The sequence below is a fragment of the Patagioenas fasciata genome, chromosome 6, assembly GCF_037038585.1.
Source record: "Patagioenas fasciata isolate bPatFas1 chromosome 6, bPatFas1.hap1, whole genome shotgun sequence".
In the NCBI taxonomy this organism is placed as follows: Eukaryota; Metazoa; Chordata; class Aves; order Columbiformes; family Columbidae; genus Patagioenas; species Patagioenas fasciata.
Window position 1 is genome coordinate 23,555,349 of NC_092525.1, and position 23,800 is coordinate 23,579,148.

General features: G+C 46.5%; 1 protein-coding gene across 1 annotated transcript; it reads right to left on the reverse strand.

Annotated features, from left to right (window-relative positions):
* Nucleotides 1-5,500: 5,500 nt before the first annotated feature.
* TADA1 (transcriptional adaptor 1) lies at nt 5,501-22,599 on the reverse strand. Its single transcript, XM_065841828.2, has 8 exons — nt 22,209-22,599; nt 21,910-22,001; nt 20,785-20,850; nt 14,733-14,830; nt 9,233-9,442; nt 8,066-8,217; nt 6,918-7,080; nt 5,501-5,949 (listed from the first exon to the last, which is right to left on the reverse strand). Exons 1-8 carry the CDS (start codon nt 22,556-22,558, stop codon nt 5,797-5,799), a joined length of 1,284 nt encoding a protein of 427 aa, XP_065697900.1. The 5' UTR covers nt 22,559-22,599; the 3' UTR covers nt 5,501-5,796.
* Nucleotides 22,600-23,800: the final 1,201 nt, after the last annotated feature.

Consider the following 23,800-nt stretch of genomic DNA (forward strand, 5'->3'; position numbering starts at 1 on the left):
AGTTGCTCTGCTGATGCTTGCCATCTTTCCAAAGGAGCTCCTTTCAGAGACAATTCCCCTGAGGCTGACCCAGGCACCAGAAGCAGGTAGGGCAGCGCAGGTTGCTCAGCACCCTCTCAGCTGGCCATCCAGCCCTGCTCCTGGACACAGCGTCCCAGCAGCTGCCCCCGCAGGGCAAGGGGAAGGACTGGGTGGGGGGAAAACCTCTGCTTGCAGGCTGAGGATAGTCCGCAATCATTAAATGCCCATCTGCCAGATGTTATATCCAGAGACACACTCATTTCCTGGCAAGAAATAAAACAAAAATGCTGCAAAAAACTTCACTTGGATGCACTTCTTGGTGAAAAAATTATTCTTACACAAGTTTTTCTGCCCAGTTATAACTCTGTTCTGCCTCCACCTTTCGTGATCTAGAAACAAGAAACATTAATCACCTAATCAAGACCTTGGACCATAATCAAATTCAGGGCTGGAGGCAAATTACAGCAGCAGCTCATTGGTGGCCAGCAGCCTGTGCTTGACCCAGAAGAAATCTGCACCACGTTCCTGTCACTGCTGCACAACCCCACCTGCAGCTGTGGCTGCGTTGGGGACGCCCAGGACACTTAACAGGACTCTTTGGAAGACACAAAGCCCTGGAGGCAGCTGAAGTGCCCTAGTCTTGGCATGAAGCTAAGGTCTGTGTATACCTGAGGAAGGCAGATGCCCTGGCTTTGTACACTTCATTGACTCTGAGTGCTGCTGTGGAAACAAGCCCAGGGGGTGTCAAGCCCCCAGTGGTCCCTTCAGACTGTGGTATCTGGAGCACAGGAGATGTGCTTGCCCTTATGTTTGCAAACACTGACCTCAGGGACACCAAGGGTGCACTTCCCTGACACCATGCAGCTCCCGAGCCTGCACCAGGTGACACAAAAGGTTTTTTTCCTGCAGTAACTTTGATGAGGCTGGTGAGTTTGGTTTCTTTCCAGAAAGGCAAAATAAAGCAGCAGAAGGAAGTTAATAAAGTGCATCAAAATCAATGAAAGGTAATACTGCCCTGCTTTGATACAGATCACAAGCTTTGCATCAGAAGATAAAAAGTAATGGTAACCCCAGTAAAGAAATGCCTGAAAAGAATCTCATTCTGCTAACTGACTTGAAACTTAGAGCTACGAATCCAGTTTGTTTTGTTGTATTGCTTTGCCTCTCTTACTTAAACCATGAAACTTCCAAGAGGTGCTGTTCTATTTTGTAATTTCAGGATGTTATAACATTAGGCTTTACTTGACGAATTGCTCTTCACAGTGGGATTTCTGCTTTATGCAGGTTTGTAGACCTTTAATGAAGCAGCAGAATTTGAGAAGAATGGGATGTTTGGAGATGCAGATCAATGTCTTTGTGATTACAGACTCCCTGTACTGCTGCACAGATGTGTGCAGTATGTTTTCCTCAAATAGGGTGAGACTAGCTGACCTTTAAAGGTTCATTCCAACCCCAACTATTCTATTCTATGAATTCTCTTCTCCTGCCAACCAAGACCACACCAGTGAAGAAGGGCACCACCACAAGCAAACCTTTTGGCTCTGAGAAATTATTTCCCTCTAGGAACCTGCTGAAGTTTTGCTGCTGAAGCTCCTCTAGCAGCAGGAGCTGTGTCTGTCACTGGGAGGGGAGCTTGCTGGTGTTGTGCTGCTGCTACAGCACCGCTTCAAACCTTCTGCACGTCACTTCAGGCCAGCAAGACACATCCACTGTGACCTGCAAGTGCCTGACAGGGAACAGCCCCCCCACTCCCCTCTGCAGCTGCCTTCTCAGAACCAGGGAGGCAGCCCCTCTTCTGTGGAGAATTTCTTCTTTCATGATACCAGACTGGGGAGCAAGAGGTCACGGGCCTCCTCCCACCTGCGGAGCACAAAAGGAGGTCTCCTTTCTTAGCATTGTTTTCACTTGGCTGGACAGCAGAGCATTTCTGCAACCCCAGGTTGGGGTTCTTGGTCATTCATAGTTAAGGACACAAACACAGCGTGAATGGTTTCTTCTTATATGCAAGCAGTTGCATTTCCTCATTTTCCTCTCTTTGCCAGAGGTTTCCTAGTGGTCAAGTAGGAGAAAGATAGTAAAGTCACTAGTCTAAATTTTTCTGTTGATAAACAATCTGCATTTGCACTGCTGCCACAGTTTCTGGCCCTCAGATGAGTCACTCTTTGCATCAATCCCCATCCCAACTTTCTACTAAGAAGGAAAAAACTGGGGCAACAACCAAAATATTTCACCTTGGCTGCAGGAGAGAGTGGGAAGGCTGGGAGTGGATGTATGAGCTAAAAGAAAGGCAAGTGACAGCAAGTGCTGTGCTCCAGGATTCTGCTGTGAACCAGCAACAGGAAACATCTTTCCTGGTCAACAGACTTCAGAGCAACTTTTAGCACATTGCTCAGTTCCTACTGGACTAAGAACACATAGTGCACTTCCTACTATCAGGGATGACAGACATCTCATTCCTTCCCTTCTCTCTATACGATACTCTGGGGTGAATATGACAAGACTTCCAAGGTCTAGGCTGCAGCAAGAGGCACAGGACTGTAGAAAAAAACAGTCTTAGTGGTGAAGACACAGCACAACAAGTTGCCCAAGATAACTCTGAAAGCTTCCATTTGTAAGTTTTTCAGCTCACATCTGTCAGGAACAGTTTTGGTCAAGCTCAGCTTGCCATAGATCTGGCAGGGTCTTGGTGGATTTTGAAGCAGACGATGGACCCTTCCAAACTAATTTCAGTGCTACTTTTAGCTGCTGCTTTGAAATTCAGCAATCTCATTCATTTTAGATGGCCAATGACTGTACTGAAGACAGATGTATGCCATGTCACAGTGAAAGCCACCAGCCTAACAGGAGTACATATCAGCACCATCACTGCACTCAGAGTGATTCAGAGTCCAGCTGGCTGCTAGTTCCTAGTGCTACTTAGTGCTACTGGCACCAACACAGGAGCCAATACTGGGGCTTCTTATGCTTTAACATCTTGCTGCTGACCTGGACGACAGGATAGAGCATATGGGCAGCATGTCCACAGATTATGCCAAATTAGAAGGAGGGATTAATGCACTGAAGGGCAAAGCTGCTATTCAGAGGGACCCGGACGGGTTGGAAAAATACGCTGAGATGAACCACAAGGTGTTCAGTGGCAAAAGCACAGCCTGGCCACTGGGAAGGAGTAAAGTCCTGCAGCAGAACCCTGAGATAGCCGGGTTTGTTCAGCTTGGAGAGAAGGCAAAAGGAAGATCTTGCTGTTACCTGCTGCTCTCTGATGGGGAGCCACATAGACACACACAGGAAAAGCAGAAAGGCACAGGTACGCAAGAAAATCTGATAAGATGCAAGTAAAACCTTCACTATCAGCATGGTCACATGCTGAAACAGGAAATGCCAGCACTTCGCTGGTCCCATCTCTGAAGGTGGACAACCTGCTCCAACTTTGAACATAGCCCTTCTTTCAGGAGGGACAGACAAGCAGCCTCCAGATACCCCTTCAGCCAAATTACTCCGAGGTCCATGAAGCACCACTTCTCACAAGACCTCACGCTTTGTGGTAAAGCACATTGAGAACACATCCCTTTCAGTTTTCCGATCTGTGAAACATCGCTGACGGGATTTCCTTATTCAAGCCTTCGTTGTCTAGCAGATGTCCTGAATAACCCACTTTTTAAACTGTGGAATAGATGACTCAGCTCTTCAGAACATGAGGCTTTGTCTGCAGAGCCTCCCCCCAGCACATGCAAATAGAGGAGAGTGGAATTTCTTGTGCCAGACTTTGTATTTTGTTTCAGAACTCACTTGTGATGCTGTTGGAGGCTGCGTGCTTTCTTCAGATCCGAAATCATCAGTGCTGCCCCAGAGTTTCTAGCAAACAAACGTAATGTTTTCATTTTACACCAGAAACATAACAATTATCTGGGAAATCCCCCTCCCACACACCAGAGACCGTACCTTGGGTGACTTGGTGATCTCACCACATTCAGTTACTCAGGTTCAATGTTGCCTTTAAAACCTGCCATGTAAAAGCCACCAATGTCAACTTTTAAGCTAAGGCTCCTCTGAACAGCTATGTCTGCTTAAATACAGAAAAAATGGCAGTTGAGGGTAACGGACCAAAAGAAATCCTCCATCTCCTCTCTCACTCCCCTCTAAACCACACACTATCACACCTCAACAGAGATGACCCACCAGGAACACACCTGCTTGCATCCTGCCAGGTGCTGCTGTAGTTCACGGCTGTTGCCTTTCCCAGATTCTTCATAATTCTAAAATACTCTTCTCAGGATGAGAGCTGCTGGTTCCTGCATGGGCACTGCCTCTGGCTGTGCCTAACCCCGTAGCACATCCCGCAGGGGGACGCAGGGAAGCCAGGAATACAGAGGCAGCTCTACAGCCCCTTGCTACAACTCTGGCCCAACATGAACAGTCATGGGGGTCAGGAAAAGCAGCTATAAAAAAAAATAACTGGGAGGAAACATCTGGGACCTGCACCTTGGGGGTGCACAAGGAAAGGGGAAAGACAGTTCTCCTATCCAAATACTTTCCAAACAGGGGAAGACTAGAAAGGAGGCAAACCATGAGCTTTCCCTTCCACATTCCCCTTGAGGAAGCCGTTTCATTTCCGCTGTCTGGAGGCACAATAAGCCAAGTCACCCTTCAGCAGTACCTCCAGAGGTGTGGTTAAAACCAGGCAATATAGTAATTAAGATATTTTAATAGAATTTGCATGTTATAATAAGCCTCTTCGCATCAACATCTGAGGAGCACACAGCTGACTCAGGAAGAAAGCAGAATACCTGAATCACAGCAGGTGGAATTTCCCCTTTTACACAGTGATCTGTACCACTCAGGGAGAGGTGGGGCTGCGTATTTTTATGATAAAATAACACGAGATATCTTGTTCGTGCTGCAAATCCAAGGAGTCTGCAGCACTAAGACAGTGAATTGGTATTCAGGAGCTGTTGTCCCACCTCAGGGACAATCAAGCTGCCCAGTGGGATGGCTAAATCATCAACTGTACTGACAGGCACAGAGGTGACCTCTTGTTGTAGGTCCAACATCTCCTTGAACATCTGATCATAAATACTACAAGACAGGTGAGTCAAGGACTAGGCTGATAGGAAAATGTTACTCACAACCCTGATTTTATTGCATACTTTGGTAATTGGTGAGAGATTCCTATGACAGTGCACACCACGTTTTGTGATGCAAAACAGTTCAGAAGACAGGCTAAAAATGACCTTTCCCTTTTGTGCCATATTTTCCTCACCCTTTCTAATCAGAAGTTCCCCTTGTAGAAGAGGAACATTGCCAGCTTAGAGAATTGCTCATCTTCACAAAAGCCCTCCCTGTTTCCAGTTAAATAAATGGAAAAAGATCCCCCCAACTGCAAAAGCTGGACAAGGCCCTGGAGACAGCTTAGAAGGGGAAACTACCTGAGATGGGAGGGCAAGGAGGCAGATTCCCCATGCTCACAAAACACAAATACACCTTATTTAAAACCAAATCTTTCCAGCCTCACATTTATTTTTCCTAAAAAACAGTCTTTGCAAACAAATGTCATGTTTCTCCTTTCCAATTCAGTGGGATTGCTGCACGCACTCCATGGCACATGGCTCTGGGGAAGCAGAGAAAGCGTACCACAACTCAGTCATGTTTCCATAGGAAAAGTTGACTCACAAGTTGCATTGTCTTTGAAATGCTGACACAGGTTTGTAAGAAGTATCCGAATGTCAAGTCCAAGGAGCAGCACCACGGCCACCTAAGGCCTGGCATGGCTGCCCAGCTCTAGTAGAGCAGAAGCCCCTCCTTTGCTGCCAGGCGCTGGCGATGGATTTGATCCTGCTGCAGCTCCTCGTGGTTTGGGTGCCAGAGTTTCATGACAATTCTCTCAATGTTTAGAGCGTAGACAGTATGCGCAGGAATAACTTCTTTGTGCACCTGGAGATACATGTTAGAAAACCAGTTTCATGCTTTTATGCGCATTTCTCCATATGACCTATGGAAGAACCTCCCTTTGCTACATGATGAGCAGAGTGCCAGCCCTGCTGAGTAGGGACGCAGGCTGTCGCACACAAGCAGAAATGCAGCCTGCGGAACTGCCATGCTGCCAGCACAGACCTGTTATGGTGTTTTCTAAGGGAGTGGCACCGTAAGGAAATCATCAATTTGCTCTTTCATCAACGAACAACAATTTCTCATTAAAAAAAACCTTAGAAACAACAATTCCATCCGATTAAATGCAAGAAAATGCTTGATTACAGCTCTTAAAATGAGTGGTTTGCCTCCACAGCCTTGAGACCAAATCCCAAGGCCTGTTCACAACAGCAGAGATTGAGGGGAAACTTCTCACAGATGATTTTAGACATTCAAAGTAGTCTGAATGTCCCCAGAGCTGCCCAAGAGGGAGGGAACCACAGGCATATTCCTCCAGACTACCACAGACATCTCCCCAGGGCTGGGGCCAACCCACCGTAGCAGCCTCCATGCCAGGACCAAGTATTCCTCTAAGTACCCAGGTGGAACATTAGAGTAAGAAGAGATATGCCAGGCAAGTCATTTTGCTTCATCTCTGTCAAAATCTCAGTCTAGCTCAATTCTGATACTATCACTGCAGTCTTGCTACAGAGGAAGTGTTCCCCCTTCTTACGTAGCTGTAAGAAGAGACGGGGATTTTGTCATTAACTCTCTAACCAAGGGGAGCAAAACACATATTTAACTAGGAGCTGACTGTATGTTAACCATTACCTAATAGTGGGAACAAGTCAAAACCAAAGAATGCCAAATTTGAGAGGGAAAGATTGCAGGAGGAGAAATCAAATCCCCCTCCATGCATGCAAACTAAATCCGAGACTGGCAGCTGGTACCCATGGGAGCACTGCCTGTGACACGTCGGCATAACAGCTTACCTGTAACGCCTCAAAAAGGTCGTACATGTTCACTGGCGGGAGGGACGCTGGTAAGGTGTCCCCAGAGCATGCCAGGAGCAGAGCTGCCTGCTGCTCAGCGTCATCGGGTGGGGGCTGGGGAGCGAGGCTCTGACCCGCAGAAGGCGTCGCACAGGTCGGAGGGCTGCAGGCAGAGCAGGCAGCAAAATCGTCCCATCAAGAAAACACCACCAGCTTTGGGAGTCACTCAGCAGGGGCTTGGCCCCAGGGTTTGCTTTTCTGTATCAGTTTTCTTAACCTTTATGTACATAAAATTATTTCAGTTGTAACTAAAATATCTTTAAAATTCCACTAATAAAAATAGTGCAAAGTGACCCTCAGCACATTTCAAACCTGCTGAACTGATCTGAATTGGGCAACTTTTGTTATTTACAGCAAATATTCTCTACCCAGCATAAATATTAAGGTACCCACAACATTAAATTGAAAGGCATTGGCCAGAAGGCAGAGCTGTTTGGAATTGATTGCATTTGTATTGCTATAATCAACTCTTAAACACCCACAACCTCCTCTCAGCTGCTAGAGGCTGCCACAGACATACACGAGTGCTAGACACATAGCACAAGCTGGTTTGACATTCAGACTTTGGAAAACAAAGCGACCTTGAAGCTCTGCTAACTGGAAAGGCATGCCAAGGAGCCATAAATGCATCTGGTTGCAGGAAATGACAGGGTGGCAGCGTCTTGCATGTCCTCAGCGACATTCCACTCCTATGGCACAACAGTGGTGCCCCCACAAGGGCAGAGCTCTGCCGCCCAGAGGCAGCTTCCCCAAGAGCAACAGAATTGCCATGTCACTCACTACAGCTTTCAAAAAGCAATAATTACTATAGATATTCCGAGGGCCAGGGGTCACCTTCATAAATCGATGGACAAGCACAGGGCAAAGAAGAAAGACCTGACACTGTCCTAAACTCCACTGCTGAAAACCCCCACATTCTCCCTTCCTGGTTAGCCACACAGGTCTCTGTACCGGTAATTTCTTAGTGTGTGAAAGCTAAACATTATTATTAACAGATTCTACTACCTAAAAAGATAAATTGAACCATGGAGTAAGTTTGGGACCAGCAAACTGCATTTGAAATTGGCAACATGCTGAGAGCTCCTTACCACTCAATTAAATTGTTGTAAGCAACAACGCTGTTCTTCAGATACGGCTGAGGGTTAATGTTGCTGCCGAAGGCGTACTTGAAATGGCCATCTCTCAGACGATAGGCTTTCCGCCGGGATATCACAGATGTCAGAATATCTTTAAGATGGTTCTGTGATGAAAAACAATCTTATTAGACAAGCTGATTTATTCACCCTACCAAGCCACAGCTATGAGAAGTGCCTCACCAACTGGCCACACAGAAGTAGTACTGCCATGACCACAAGGACCTAAGGACACAAGGGAACCAAGATCTGGACAAGTCGCTGTATATTTTCAATATCTGATACAATTGGATAAAAAGAACATGGCACTGTGCAAGCACTACGTGCGTTAGCCCCTGAACTGTACTTTAATAATATGCGATGTGCTGCTTCAAATGTCAAAGAGGTTTCTTAAACAGTAGGAAACTCCCAACCCTCAATCTCTCTGATAAAAAGATATTTCACAATTGGCACTACATGATAAACTTGTACTGAAATACTGGCCCTAAAACTACAGTGAAAAATCACTCGATCTTTTTCAGATCCGTTCAGTTGCCTGGAAAGTGCTGGAGAAGCAACTGTCTGAAAAAAACAAGCAGACAACTGCTTAATTTGGCCTCGCTCCCAAATGGGGAACTCAGGTTGGCCTCCTGACTCCAGGAATCCATCCACAAATCAACACTCCAAGCAACAGCTGTATCATTCCTGGGATACGTCAGGTAACGCACCACTGATGGCCAAAACCAGTGACAGCAGGAACTTCACCTGAAGGTATCACCTGATTCTGTCACTTCCATGCCAGATACTTGCACCTATAATAATTATTTTTTAATAGAACTGTTTAAACTGGAGCTCCCATTCTATGCCTGCTTTTAAGTGACAGCAACAGCATTTTCCAAAAGAAGCTACTTAAGCATGCCTAGAGTTCTTCATATACAAGTACCTCAAAATTAACACTTGCAGGTAGAAATCCTAGACTTTACATCACACACACAGAGCCTTTTGCTGGTGGCACAATGGGAAAACCACTGCTGCCCTCAAAATTAACACTTGCAGGTAGAAATCCTAGACTTTACATCACACACACAGAGCCTTTTGCTGGTGGCACAATGGGAAAACCACTGCTGCCCAGCCCAATCTCACCTCCACAGCATAAACAACTGCGGTCACTGCCTCCTCTGTCACGTTGTCCAGTCCGTGCTCATAGGCGGTTACGATCATCCTTCCTTCTAACTGGCCCCGTGTGGGAAGCATCATGGTATGAGAACACAGCTTCAAGTCATCATCCTCCTGGGGATCCTTTGCTACAAACTGCTGGGCTCCAGAGAGAGGATTTTGAGGCTGGAACCGGTGCTGTTGTGAACACAACGTTAGAGCGTAAGAGGATAAATACTCAGTCAGACCCTTTGGTTCATCTAGCCAAACATCCCTTCTCCAATCTGAAAGCAAAAAGCTATAAAAATGTTATCACAGTAGGACAAGCAGAGCGATATTCCTCCCCAGGATACTCTCCCAATCCCCAGCCTGAGCTTGTGTTGGTGTCCTGTTATTAAACAGCCCATGAACTTGCCCAGCAGCATCCAGACCACGTGAACTTTGGGTATGCACAACATCCTGCAGCAAGAAATTCTAGAGTGTCACAACAAACCACATAAAGTCACTTCTTCTGGTCTGCTCTGTACTTCCCACCTGCTGGATTAATTTAACTCTCCTGTAAGTCTCAAACATGACCATTGTCCCTTTTATCCCTGTTCATACTACCCAGACCAATTATGATTTTATATTTTCTCATTTCTTATACAGAAATGTTTTACTCACCGTATAGTTTCCACCAAGATTAAAACCCATGATCCTAAGCTTATGTGATTCTTACTTTAAAGCTTTAAACACAACAACTTAGCCAAATTCCAGTTCTGAATTTCATACTCTAGTCCTGCCATGCACTTTGAATACTCTAAGCAGAGCTGTGTTACTCAGGACTCACTGATTCTGAGATGGATTATGGCTATTTTTCAGAACCAACTTGGTTATTTTAGGGAAAAAAAAAAAAAAAAGTCAAAACAAAACATCACAGAAACTTCATACCAGAAGGTGGCAACCCCCATTTCCCTGGCCACATGTATTCAGCACAACTCCCTTGATCTGCTCCTGTCTCAAGCTCTAAGTGCTTGTGGTGGCTCCCGGGAAGTCTCGGTCTCCAGGTAAAGGAATGGGGGGAAAGCAGATGGGAATGATTGATCCTCTGGCCCAGACGTGTTTGGCCCAGCCCCAGCCCACAAAAGAACAACCTGGCCCTGGCTCATCAAATGCTCCCACAACTCCTGTCCCTCAGCTCTCCAAGCCACAAATCTGGTGGCTCTAGAATGAAGCTTGCCACCAGGCTCTATAGGGCATCAAGACAAACACATACCTCACATATAAACAATTAATATACAGCCAAGTAGATTTCTCACATCTTGGTTTCAGGAGAGGAAGGGGAGGGTGCTTTATTCAAAGGACAGTGTGGCATTTAACTCAGAGTGAAAAACCAATCCACCCACTAGTGATGTGAAAGCAGGTTTCCCTCCCGGTAATTCTGAAGATTTACGCTTTCATTACAGGAAAGCTACACGCCTGTATGCCTGGAAAAAAAAAAGACCTTCAAAATGTAAGTAACTCTTAAGAGGAATGTGGTTTGGGAGAGCAAAAGCCAACTGGAATGAGCCTGTAGTCATTCACAGCTGTTATTCTGACCAGAAAGGGAAACATCAGGAAATATCAAGGCACTTCAAGTTCACACTACTCCGGAATTCCACGAGTAATGGACAAGCCCATTAACCATAACATACACTTCATACGGTACTTAATACCAAACAATTCAGGAACACAGGTGAAAACACACACTAGAAATGTGGTGTAACGTAAGGGTATCGAAGGAAACCAAATTCCAAGACTTCCAGTACATCATGACTTGCTTCTCCAGCTCTCCTCCACTTGCTACTGAAATGTTACTCTGCTTCACACATGAGCAGGGATGCTTAACAAAAACAAAGAGAGGACTGTTAGGGACCAGACTGCCTTAGCTTACCAAATTATCAGGTATACTGCTCTTGTAGAACTTGCTTATATAGAATTTGCTTAGCGTAAGTAAGTTTTCTCAGCACAACATCTGCAAGCTGTAAACCCTTGAGCTTCTCGCTTTGTTAAGTAAAAAAGGGAAGTTGCATCCTTGGAGGTAAGTAAAGGAACAGAACGGTGTCTAACAGAAGAATGTTTTGGCTATTACCAAATAACTTATTTCCTCCAGCTGCAGGTACAAAATAGCAACTGAAGGTCAGAACTTAAATCAACAGCCCACCTGACAAAAATGAAGAACCGAGGGACTCCAGACTCTAATTTTGTAATTGCCCTGGAGAGGCACATGGGTTGAGGCCTTGCATTGGGGGGGGCTATAATTGTCCAAAGTTTTTCTACTGAGGGTCCCTCTTCAGGAGGCACCCAGCTTGAGCTGCTCTATATGCTGTACCTTGCAAATAAAATACTTTAGAAGAATTTCTGGAATCTATGCCTGAGTCCCTGAGGAAACCAAGAGAAAATAAGCTTCCTTAACATACGGTATGGTTTTAAAATAAAAAAAACAGACTGCCATCAGAATTCAGGTTGCAGCTGTGAACAGTGCAAAATATTTCAGCAGCTCCTAAACACAAGCCTTCAGCTGGACTCACATCCCTTTGAAACACTAGTCACTGGAGCACAAACACATTACGATCCTCAGAAGTGTGGTATGCTCTTGGGCTGAGCCGAGCCATCTTCTCACAGTGTCAGAGAGGTGGGTTTCACACCCCACCTTTATCATCTATCCCCAGCCACACGGCTGCTCCTTCTCCCTTTGCGCTGGCTTTGGCCCTTATCCAGCCTCACGGAATGCTGATCCAGCTGAATAAATGAACAAGAAAAACTCAGGGTTTGGAGTCTTGTTTTGCTTGATTAGTTGTCTGCCTTGTCAGAGAACTGAGCCAGATCATGATGTGCTCAGACACCTGATACATCTGGCTTAGTAAGAGACAAACACTGTCCCTTTCAACAACAAACTAGTACTTCAGTTTGAACCATCTTATCACCCCCCACCATGGAAGACAGTGTCCCATCTGATCCTCTTTCACACCAGTCCCCCTGCCACCAGTCTGGCAGCAGAGACAACCGTAGGACAGCCATGAGACAGTACCAGGTAACTGCATAGAGCATTCGCTGCAAAATTAACCAGATCTTGTGCTGTTCTCAGCCATATACCTGTTCTGAAACAACTCTCTCAAAACATTCCACCCAAGGAACATCTTGCTTCTAGCACTTTGGATTGTAGAGCTCCACAGAGTGGATCATACAATCACAGAATTCTGCCTGACTGCTCACACAAACAGTAAATTGCTTTTGCTTCAAGAATAAAGCAAATGTGTGAACAAGATATAACTGAGAATGTGAAAGGTGAATGAGACTACGAAAAGCCCGTCAGAGCATTATTATAGAATCATAGGATGTCCTGAGGTAGAAGGGACCCACAAGGATCAGAGTCCAATTCCTTATATAACTCCATCATATATGTATGTAGCTGCACACCCTTTTTCCAGCCCATAATTACAGGGGATGTCTTCTCCCAAGGATAAAGCAGGATGTCAACTACTCCAATAACAGAAATATTATTTGAAAAGACATCCTTCTTTTCTGAGCAGAGACATTCCGTCTGGGTTGCATACTCATTTCAAAACACACACTGACACCCGTCACTAACCTTCTGTCCGGAAGCTGTGCCCCATCATTATTAGATGTAGCTCTCAACTCATCTCATGCATTTCAAGAGATTAATACCATTTTTCACATTACAAACCTTACAAACAAAAGCCAAGTGAAATAATTAATAACTTGGTCCCCAAACAAAAGCTCCATTCCCAAATATGTTTGAACAAGCCATCACACCCATTTTGCACTAAATCTTAGACACAGACTATCAAGAAAGGCTGGAAATTACTCATCAAGCTTACAGAGATTAGTCCTAGAAAACTTCAAAGACACTGCAATATTGCAGTCCCCAAAGAGTTAAAGTTAGGTCTTGCTGATTCCTGGAATATAAGCTTTTACAATTCTGAATTTCAGTGTTCTTCCACGGATTCTGTGGCATCTAACAAGGCCAGGTCACACTGCAGCACTTCCTCCCCAGAGGCCTCCATGAAAAAGGCAGCAGCTATTATTAGGTTGGTGCAAAAGGAATTGTGGGTTTGGACTATGAATTTTACATCACTATAACTAGGCTCAAAAACATCTTTTTAAATCAAAATAGGAACCATTACAATCAACACATTTTTGCCAATGAGAAATAAGTTTGTTTATTCCTGTAGCATAAAAATCTGTGCTTTGGGACTCAATGAACTCTTGCAAAGCATTTTCCTGCATCCTGATGGTTGTGGAAGTGCTTTCCCTGCAAAAAGCTGTTGAGATGCTTGACGAAGCAGAACTCAGTTAGAGAGACGTCAGGTGAATGTGGTGGATGAGGCAAAACTTCATAGCCCAATTCGTTCCACTTTTGAAGCGTTAGTTGTGCAACACATGGTCAGACATTGTTGTGGAGAAGAATTGGGCCCTTTCTGCTGACTGATGCCGGCTGCAGGTGCTGCAGTTTTTGGTGCATCTCACCGATTTGCTGAGCATCCTTCTCAGCTGTAACAGTTTCTTTGGGATTCAGAAAGCTGGAGTGGGTCAGACCGGCAGCAGACCACCAAACAGTGACCATGACTTTTTTTTTGGTGCAAGCTTGGCTTTGGGAAGTGCTTTGGAGGTTCTTCTCGGTCCAGTCACTGGTTGTCGTATAAAATCCACTTTTCGTCGTACATCACAATCCAATCAAGAAATGGTTTTTGTTGCATAGAATAAGATTACACTTCAAAACTATGATTTTTCTTTATTTTCAGTCAGCTCATGAGGCACCCACTTCTTGAGCTTTTTCACTGTTCCCATTTGCTTCAAATGCCAAATGACCATAGAACGGCAGACGTCAGGTTCTTTGGTGACTTCTCATGTAGTTGTGAGAGGATCAGCTTCAATGATTGCTCTCCACTGGTTACTGTCACCTTCCAATAGCCGGCTGCTAAACTCCTCATCTTCAAGGCTCTTGTCTCCTTTGCAAAACTTCTTGAACCGCTGCACTGTAGGTTTGGTAGCAGCTCCTGGGCCAAATGTGTTGTTGATGTTGTGAGTTGTCTCTGCTGCTTTACAACCTGTTTTGAACTCTAATAAGACAATTGCTCAAATTTCCTTCTAGTTAACAGAATTTCCATAGTCTAAAATAAACAGCAAGTAATAAGTCATTAGCCAAAAAAACAAAGCAAGAAAAGCACAGTAAAATTATGTATAACGTAACCACATTTAAGAATGTATTTCAGTATCAGATGACAAATTTCAACAATGCAACGACCACAATTCCTTTTGCACCAACCTAATACTAACCTCTAGCTCCTGCCCCAATCCAGAATTCAAAACAAATATGACATATGTCATTGCATGTGTTGGACTTCCATCATCCCTGGTAGTAACAAAACCCACGTGCTGTGCAGAGCTCTTTCACCCCCATGCAGAGATGTCAGACAGCCATGACCATTTAACTGCGGACACTTACATCAAACTTTTGTCGAACTGAAGAAATCTTTTTCTTTCCTTTGGGTTTTCCAGGTTTAGTTGCAGAGCCACCTGGCCATGGCAGAGACCCAGCACCTTCTACAAATTAAAAAGAAAAAAACCACACTTGATAAGTGTTGCTTTTTTAGGGCCAGGATGAGACCGTCCACACAGGAAAACCCTTACCTTTGGCCCCCAGTTAAGCCTTACCCCAAAACCAAAAGCCGTGGCCCAAGGGAGAATGCTTTTGGCAGCCCTTCCCTACCTTTGTCAGCCCAACTCACCCACAACCACTAGAAATTTCTGTCTGCACACCACACAAATCCCATGGTGGAAGACGAGAGGTGAGCACAGCCCCCAGTGAAAGCCAGAAGGAAGGAACAAGCTCTTTGCTGCATCAGGAACAGGACAAGTGCTTGCCCAGAGGAAAATTCTCCTGGATCAGGTCAGATGCTAACCACCAGGATCAAGCAGCCTGACTCATGACAGCTGCCTTTACAGCTCCCCATCAGTTTAACCAAGCTTTGTATCAGACCCTTGTTAAACATAACAACTGATTCTTCGTGTTACATTGAGGGGAGAGGAAGGAAGAACTGCAAAGGCTCCTGACACCAGGAGCAGGACAACACCAACATAAGCAGTGAGCTTGTGATTGACCAGACCAGAAAAAATAATTACTGTGTAGTACCAATAAATAAATATGTTTGGCCACATTGCCTTGAGGAAGCTGCTCAGAAGTCTCCTGTGTGCCGTTTGACAGCTACACTTATCAGGCCAAACCCCACCCTGACAATCCCACAGCTCCGGGCAAGGACAGATTTCCTGCTGATGGGTTTACAGGGTCTGTGCACAATTCCCTCACTGGGGCTTAAGAACACGTCGTCGCACTGTATGCACAGGCGCTTGCTGACAGTGCACAATAAGCCCAAGCTCAAGGCTGGACAGCCCTCTTGTGGGTACAGAGGCAGCCTCCACTTTGTGTCACCGGTATCCTCATCCCTTGGTGCTGCACAGCCACTGAGCACCCGTTTTCCTTCAGAGTAGAGCGTGCCTGTGCTAGGTCCCTGCCACCCCTGGGGAGCTGGGACAACTCTGCTCTGAGGACATTCCAGTCACCTCCAAGGTGCTTGCCAGCCACATAGCGATGTCTCAGACACTCCCTGGCCACACCTGAGCCAGCATTTGCCATTTCCTCCAGTCATATACAAGACAAGAGGTGACAGCCGCCATTCCACAGCTCACCATCCACCACGTACTGACAACCAACTGGTTCAGGTTCTCCCCTGTTACTGCAGCCTGCCATGGCTCAACACCAGCTGCACAGCAGCCCACATGCTTACCTCGGGCTCTGCAACTGTGTTTAATTTGCTGTAACTGGGAATTCATAAACGCAGTTATACTATAGCCCTATTTGTAAGGAATGAGGCTGGTTCCAAGTCCTTGGCTATGTGGAGCTCCCCACACCTGTGGCTGGAGCACAAGTACAGCATCCTCTGCCATGAAAAACTAACAAACAAACACAAACACCACACACACCAAATAAACCAACACATTTCTAAAACATGACTTTAGGGATCGGGCTAAACCAGAGGACCCATGTGAAGTTTTTGAATGGTCAGCTTCTAAGAAGGGGTTAGAAAAAGAACCCACAACAACTTACACAGAGAGATGGTGTATTCTCCCTGTAAAAAAGTTTACTAGAAAGTTTAGCTACATCCTAATGGTGGGGTGAAAAGCACCGTGGACAGTTGTCTCAAGGACCACTCTTGCCCTTCAAAGTCTCAAGACTTACATGTTAAGATCTATCAAAATAACACTACTTCTCTCACAAGATGTTTTGCTCTTTACAGATGAGTCCTTTTTTCCTCCTCTTCTGCTCCACAGTGGGTCAGACCTCTTCTAGGAAGGGGGGGATTAGGGGTGTTAAGGGCAGACGCAGAAACTACCTGGCCCATTTTAAAGCTTCCAATAAAAGCACCTCTCTCTAGCTCATAATGTCACCCTATCCCAGGCCCTTCCTCCTTGTCACAAATCTCATATGGCTCCTTCACAGCCTCACTTACAAAAGTACCCTCAGGTGACCAAGTGACCAGGAGGCAGAGAGAGAGAACGTGTAACAGATGGAGATGAAAAAAGCAAACACTATCCTTTATCTGACAATGTATTACAGATGAATAGGTTACAGCAGAGTATGAATTTTAAAAATGCCTTGTTTTAAAAAAAAATAACACAGTAACTTTTAAACTAAACGGCAACTAATTTTTTAGGCTTTGACAGTAGACCATGAAAGATGCAACTTAATTCAATCTCAGCCTGCTCATTTAACAGAAACTTACCCAGACTTCGCCTTGAACATGGCCAAGGTGAGATACTATCTCCCATTCCCCATTTGAATGCGCCCAGAACAGAATTTTTTTGGCTCCTTTTCCAGATTTTCATATTACCAAGCCTGACCTGCACTAGATGAAGAAAGCAAAACTTCTCTCTAGTATTCTAAGAAAACCAGTACTTGCCTTCCTGGCCACAAATAATGAGGCTGGGTTGGCTTGGGCATAGCACTTCAGAGATATTAACAATTTTTATTTAATCTCGCTAGCAAGAAAATTAGATGTTAACAAGACAGCAATAGCTGCTGATACGCCTTCAGAGATGAGCAACAGGTAAGAATGTGTTTCTAAGGGGACACCAGACAGTGCATGTCAGGTTTTCCTGATGTGCCGCCCCAGCACCACACAGCAGGAAAGGACAAAGATAAAGTCACATCAGAAAAAAACAGCCAGGCTTAGAAAACATGCATTTTTCCCACCCTTTTTTATTTGATCTTCAGCATTTTCTTATCTTCTTTAGTCAAATACATTGTGATGATCCTCCTCTGTCAACAACTTGCACTCCTGGTTTTTTTTCCCCCCTCCCAGCTCTCAGGAGAGAAGTGCAACAACAGGAGCAACCTGAGCCCATCTCACAGTCAGCAGCCCTTCAAGCAAAGCCCTTGGGCAACCCTGAGATAATAAAATTCTCCTGCTATCCCAGAAAGAGTTTGGATTTGCTGAACTATGTCTTAGTTGGCTCTAGACTACCAGTAAATAAATTAAATCCTTATATCACTAACTCAAGTGCTTGCAATTGCCTCAGCTTTATTGGTAGTGTTTAGCTAAGGAGGGAGGTAACAGTTCAAATGAACTATGTATTAACCCAAGAAACCTCATTAGCCTGATTGCTTGCAATCCTCCAACAAACAAGATAAGCTCAGTGAGCAAGTCCATGCAAGGTTAAGAAAGGCTTTAAACTGAAGTTCCTCTTGATGGAATTTTTTGGGGGAAGAAACACCCCAGACATAAAAATTTGGAAAAGCACTTCTGAAATATTAATAAAAAGAGAATACCAAAAGAAAAAGTTTTCTTGTAACAGGAAGTGTGCCACACCACCCAGGCAGGTATAGCCAACCTAAAATCACTATTAAAGCGCTCACAGCTTCTCAGCTGCGTGCCACTAGAGTATTTATGGGTGCTTTCACAGATACATCTACCAGCAGGAACATCACCCATTGTTAAAAAGGGCAGAGAAGTCAGATTTAGGATTACTGAGGATCCTGCTGTGCCCTCAGCAGGAATAAAAGCAAGTGGTCATTCATCACATCAGAATAGGTATGAACCTTCCTCCCTCTCCACAGGTCCTAAATATCCCATCCCACACAAGCTGTTGAACTGGGTTTGAAGTTTGTGTGACCAACAGCCTAAGCAGACGGGAGGTGGAACAGAAAGTCTTCTCAAAAAAGGTAATAGGTTTGTTTGCAAGGTTCAACATGTCTTACAATCACTCCTTAAAAATATCTTCCCCAAGGTTTCCTATTCCAAATTCCATGACGCCAAGTACACTTGTAACACTGACTGCACCATTTCTATAAAACACAAACTGGCATTTTGAAGGTGGTTCTGCCTTGCCTGGCTCACATAACAGTGGAAAGTACACACCTCAATTATCCTTGCAATGGCGTGCCAAGTACATCAAGCACACTTCCTTAAAATTACTTGTTTCCACGAATCATGAAGTAAACACCTTCTACCCAAAAGACAGTAGTGGAGACAAAAGCCTGTCTGCTTTTCATTCTTACATGGGGAGGGGGGAGGTAAAAAAAAAGAAGGAAGACAACAAAAAGGTAGCAGGTATCAGACTGGCATCTAGAGGGAGTATTCCACTGGTACTGCACTTCCCTGGGTTTGCACACAGACACACAGCAGACTCACAAGTACCAGTCAGCAGCCCATAAAGACGTGTCTCAGTACAGATTAGCTCCAAAATTCTCAGGAGACCCTGTACTGATCCGAGGAGAGCAAAACAGAAACTCTAGAAGGGAGTAGCGGTACATGCTGTTAACCGCAGAGAGCTAAACTTTATCTTTCAGAACACATGCATAAGCAAACTGTTATTTTTTTCAAGCTGGCTTACGCACCTCTGTGGCCACAGCCAACAAGAGCCTGCCTGAAAGCACTGGGGTGACCAGCTGGCACCGTGTTACATGCCATCACCCATCTGCTGAAACACTACAAAGAAGGGTTCTTCAGGAGCTCTTAAAGAGAGTTCAACAGGACAAGAGGAAAAGTCTTTAAGGACTTGAAATTAAAAAGGTCAGGTAGGAAACAAGCAGCATCTGGAAGATAACTGTGGAGCACCACACTGCTCTGTGCTGGGGCTTGTACTTTTAACATACTCCTGGAAAAAACGGGTACTGGAGAGCTGGCAGAGTTTGCCAGGAAAGATGAAGCCTGACTAGAGGGCTGCAGAAAAGCTGCACAAAACTAAGTGACCAGATAAACAGACAAATAAACTCAAGAGAGTTAAGCACAGTGTGGTGCATACAGGAATAAACGACCTCAAAATTAGTCACACGGCAACAGGCTCTAACCCAACCGCTGCCACTCAGAAACAAGACTACAACCTCTGCTTCATCCCTGACATCAGCCCAGTGCCCAGATCAGAGAACATAGGCACTCTCTCCCTCCCCTTCCTAATTTACACTCAGCTACTTCAAGTAATACTCACAAGGGAATTGCTGCTCTTGTGCTTTTTATTTATAGTCCAGCTGTAAGTACTCCAAGTCAAATGCAAAAAAGCAGCAAGATTTAGACAAGTCTGCTGAATTACATGAGCACAGACCACTAAAGAGGACAAGTCTGGGACTCAAAAGGTGTTTGGAAAGTTCAAGAGCCAACAAAGCAAGTTTGCAGATGGTGGAGGTTAGTAGCTAATTAGCACAGCTGGTATAGCTAACGACCAGCCACTACACAAAAAGCTGTGGGCAATCCATAAATTTTGCATTTTTTTTCCTTCCTCCAGCTACATCAGGTATTCTCTCAACACAAAAAACCTGATCTCTCATGTCTCAGCCCATCAGAGCTATAATAATTTTCCCTCCCTTACTACACAGCAGTTTCATATCTTGAACTGCAGTTCAATTGTCTTGCCTATTAGACCTCTGGATTCAGAGTTATTTTCAGGACCAAACAAAACATATCTTGCAAACCTGACTGCAGCCACTCTAGATGCTTACAAAGTTAAAATGTTAACTATCTGCAGAAGGGTGGGTTAATTGGCCATAGCTGAATCACGAGTCACCCCAAGCATTCAAAGTAAGCATTTTTTTATCAGACACATACTCAATCAGTCAGGAAAATCCAGCTCCCCAAAATTATATCCCCGGCAAAGAAAAACAAAAAGCATTACCAAGTTCGTAAGAGAGGAAGCGTAAGCAAAGCAGATCAAAGCAGTATTTCCCTTTACATTTCTGCTCACAGCACATATCCAATCCAGAAATCAAACCCGCTTATCAAGCACAGCAATTCAGCCTCAGCCTCTAATAAAGCACACGCAGCTTATTCATAGAAGCATCTCTGCTGAAATCAGCTGGATTGCTGCTTTCCTACCATTTTGCCTGAGTAGCACAAAGGACACAAATATTAAAGCTCAGAAAACTGGATTGTTTTGTACTAAACCCAAAGATACACACAGCAAGCTTTGCTACCCAATTGCTTTTAATGAAGCTTCTCGGCACTCACCTGGTGCAGAAACCAAGATCTGGCATCGGGTCAGAATAGCCAGGAGAAAATCATTGTGCGAGTGGACTGCGTAAAAAAAAAGCAGTTCATTACCAACATGCCAGTGCCCAGGGGCACCCCCCAAAGCAATCGTTGAAGTAGCTCACTACACCCTTCCACAGCTGTGTTTTCCCTGCATGCTTGGCTACACATGCACAACTTTCCATTTAAATTTTTTTTTTGAGAGTTTTCTTCTACTGAGCCCAGAACCTGTCACTACCATCCTAACAAAAAAGATACAACACATGGCACAGAAGTAGGCTGGGTCATCCTCAGTGGGCTACACACACAAATCATACAGCACACAGCGTGAAGCATCTGGTGTATTCAGGTAGCAAGGGGATCAGCTGTCCCTCCTGCTACACAGCCCTTTAGCAGTGGGGGACTTCTGGCTGTGCTAGAAAAGAACAGTAAGAACCAGCCTCAGGAAGGTGAATTTAAGTCAAACCACTTCTAGAAAAAATGCAGCTGCCTTACAGAAGGGTTACTGAAAGAGAGTAACTACACATTAGAAAGAGCAAAGATAAACCTCATGAGCAGAGTCAGAGGGGTGGAGGATCCTCTTTGCCCTTCAAACCCAAGCACTGACAAACTCACCACAGGGATCACAAGGAAGCTCACCCTTCAGCTCTCTGATCTGCCACCCAAAAACGCCCAGAGGGGGATTTGCCTGCTGCAAAATCACCTCGGTGAATTCAGGGGTTTCCCACCTCCAATTCAGCCACTACATCAGTTCAGTCCCAAACAAAGGGAGAGCACAGTACATAAGGGACTGGGTCTCTATGGTGATGTAACAAAGTGTTTTTTGGTTGTGGGACAACTTATTTTACGGGGTTTTTTTAACCCATATTTACACAAGACCAAATTGCCTTTAAGTGCTGGGGCCAAAAAGGTATTTTCCCCTGCAAGCCAAGGCACATCCCACCTTTATAACTCCATTGCTATCGGAGCCCTGGCCGTTCTTATTTCCCTCACAGCAACTTCCCTGTTCACGAAGCAACGCAGCAGAAGGAGCTCACGCCGGCCTGGCAGGAGCAACGCAGCATTAGAGACGGCAAGAAAACAAACACAACGTGGCTTTTTTACCATTGTCTTGCGTGAGGAGCCTACGTGCCTCCAGGTCAAACTCCTCCTTACTGATCTTTTGCTTGAACCAGAGCTTCAGGTTGGCCCAGTACCTAGGGGAGAGCGGGCAAGGTGCAGACACCACTCGAAACGCGTTGTTCGTCACCCCCCACAAAGGGGCCCGGGGCCAGGCCAGCGCCGCGGCTTCTACACAGACACGGTACAAACGGGCGGCCCTGTGTAGGCCGCGGGAAGGCGAGCAGGCCCCGTAGCATCCAGGCCCACAGACCCCCGCGGCCTCGCCCCACCGCCACACTCACTGCTTCACGTTCTCGCCCAGCGCCTCGCTCAGGCTCTTCTTGGCCGCCTCCAGCTCGCTCACGTACGTCGCCATCACCGGAGAGCGGGGCCGCGGCAGGACCGCCCCCCTCCCTCTCTCTCCCTCTTCCCCGCGCCGCAAAGCGTCGCTAAGCGCGACAGCGGCCGTAAAGGGAGGCGGCGACCGCCCGTCACGTGTCCGCCCGGGTGGCCCGGTCGCCCCGGTGTCCCCGCGCAGGCGCAGAGGCGGCGCCAGCAGCGAGCGCAGCGGAGACGGAGTTCCAGCCATGCCGGGCCTGCTGCTGGGCGACGAGGCGCCCAACTTCGAGGCGGAGACCACGCAGGGCCGCATCCGCTTCCACGACTTCCTGGGAGACTCGTGAGCACCGGGAGGGGGCGGGGGGGAGCGGGACCGGAGACAGCTCCGCACGCCTGGATGGTCACCGGCCCCTCCACGGTGCCGGGGGATCGGGGCAGCGGGTGGCCCTACGAGGGTAGGGTCGCCCACCGGGCAGCCTTGCGGGGCACAGTCCCCGGTTGTCCCCCTCGCCGGCGGGCCGAGCCGCGGTTTCCCGGGGAGCGATGCGCAGCCTGACCCGCGGAGCGGGCAGAGCCGCCGGTCCCGTCCTTCCCCCGTCCGGGCTGCACAGGGGAGAAGAGCCGCTCCCAAAACGGCAGAGCGCGGGAAGGGCAAAGCCGGGCTTGGCTGAGCCGCGCTTAACCCAGGCCAGTGCCGGAGAACAGCTCGTCTGTCACGTACGTGCTGTGTGAGCCCGGGCGTGCGGAGCCGTGTAACGGAGCCGCGGCTAAGGGCTCCGGTCCCGTGTGTGCCCCGGCGGGGGAAGCGGGGGCTCCTCGAGCCCCGTCCCCGCTCAGCCCGGTGCCCGGTGTCCGGCGGCGGCACCATCTGCCGGGATGTGCTGCCGGCTTGAACCAGCGTTTGACTCTGCTTCTTGTGAGATCGGGCAGACGGGGTCAGAGGAACCCTCCTAGCGGGAATATGAGCTGCAGGACTTCTTAAAACTGCCTGTTTCAGCCTGATCACCCCCATGGCAGCTTTGCTTTTCCATTTTACTTGCTGCCTTTTTATTCCAGTAGCAGCATGCATATGGTATAAAGGCACTTGTAGCACCAGCAGCCAGGTGGCTGCCCTGTCACATCACGGCGAGCTGTGGCAATCACGGGGCTTGGGCAGAGCAGCCTCGCTTGATCCCTCCAGCTCCATTCCCAAATCTTTCAGGCAGGACTTTGCCTGGCTGCTGTGTCCTGCAGCTGTATTCACTGGGGGCCAGGGGAAGAGCGATGCAATAAGCCCTGTGAGCACTGAGCTGGAAAATGATGCGACGAGCCCCTGGCAGGGAATTTTAAGTGCTTTCTCTGTGCACCCCTTGCCTTAGCTGTATAGTGGGGTGACTTGTGCTTTCCTGCTCAAAAGACTGCAGGATCCACGGATAGGAAACAGTGGGCAAAAGTGAGGTGGCAGTACTCATGTAACTGTAGCCATAACATGATGTTAATTTCTGGCCTCCCTCTTTAGTTGATTAATTCTTATTTTTGTCATGAAGTATGTTCAGCAGCTTACAGCAGCAGTTGG